Raw genomic sequence first — 1,379 nt, forward strand, 5'->3', positions numbered from 1 at the left:
ACGTGAAAACGTAAGGAAAATGTTAAAACAAAAATCCAAAAATAGTTGCTAATATCACCAAATTAGCCCCAAACTAAGAAACATATAGTTAGGACAGACAGATGTTTCAAAAAATGTAAAGATATAAATTAAAATAATCCACTGATTTTAAGAAGAGAGCTCTTAAATAATGCAAAAAAACAAACAAAAAAAAATAAAATAAAATGGATTAAATTAAAAACATAGATATTTGATATCAATGAGATGTCAATGGATTTAACAACACAAAAATATAAGACAAAATTAAACAAAAAATAGGTCCTTTCTTTACAGAAACACATTAAACCCTGTTTGTGTCCTCTTGACGCTGAAATAAGTATAAATCTTAAATAACAAAAAGATTAAGTGTTGTGACAATGTGACGTCTTGATTTAATAGTGGGGTCACTCACACGCATACTGCCACCTACTGTGCTGGATTGTGTATTCTCAGTGACTTTTGGAGATAACGCTCTTTACAATGCATTGCAAATTTTTTTTTTTTTTTAAATCAATGCCAATCATCGTTGGTTTGAATTTCTTTTTGATCGCTTTTGATAAAAAAAAATCTCCTTTTAAAAAAGTATTGTCTTATTTACCTTGCTAACTGTCAATGGATTTAACACCACAAAAATACGAGACAAAATTAAACAAAAAAAAAAATAGGTCCTTTCTTTACAGAAACACATTTAAACACAAATTTAAAAAATACACTGATTTTAAGAAGACAGCTCTTAAATAATGCAAATAAATAAATAAATAAATAAATGGAGTAAATAAAAACATAGATATTTATGTGACAAACATAGTTTTACTCCTAACAAAAACAATATGATAAAACAGATTTCATAGTCTTGAATAAGAAAAAAAAAAAAAATCAGGCCTCACCCCTACATTCAAAAGGGGTCAGGTTGTGTGTGTCTGGCCTAACAGACTGCCCCTGCTGTGTGCGGCGCCCCCTTTAGGCCTTTCAGAGAAGAGCGTAGAGAAGATTGTAGCTAAACAGACAGCTGTAGGCTGGTCGGCTGCTCTGTGTCCAATAACTCACTGCTTTGGACCAGAGCTGGAGATGGCCCTGAACACCGAGCAGGAGGAGAAGAGACTGCTGAGGGAGCAGGGGCGCCACCTGGAGGTAAGCTGCCAATAAAGCGTCACAATTTTTTAGTGTTGACTTCTTTTGTGTTCTAATATGCGGTCAGTATTGCCGTTCTTGATCATTAAATGCTGAATCAGCTTTTATTTTAAGTGTATTTCAAATCTTTATTTTTTAAAATGGTGACTTTATGTTGTAGTTCCATCCATCTATCCATCCATCCATCCATCCATCTATCCATCCATCCATCATCTATCTATCCATCCATC

General features: G+C 33.3%; 1 protein-coding gene across 1 annotated transcript in view; it reads left to right on the forward strand.

Annotated features, from left to right (window-relative positions):
• gripap1 (GRIP1 associated protein 1) overlaps window positions 1-1,379 on the forward strand; it is a 17,321-nt gene that overhangs the window by 4,679 nt on the left and 11,263 nt on the right. Inside the window, exon 8 of the mRNA XM_025059103.1 lies at window positions 983-1,149. Within this exon, the coding sequence (XP_024914871.1) occupies window positions 983-1,149 (167 nt within the window). The remainder of the gene's footprint in view (window positions 1-982; window positions 1,150-1,379) is intronic.

This window comes from Cynoglossus semilaevis, chromosome 10, assembly GCF_000523025.1.
Source record: "Cynoglossus semilaevis isolate Cse_v1.0 chromosome 10, Cse_v1.0, whole genome shotgun sequence".
Taxonomy (NCBI): Eukaryota; Metazoa; Chordata; class Actinopteri; order Pleuronectiformes; family Cynoglossidae; genus Cynoglossus; species Cynoglossus semilaevis.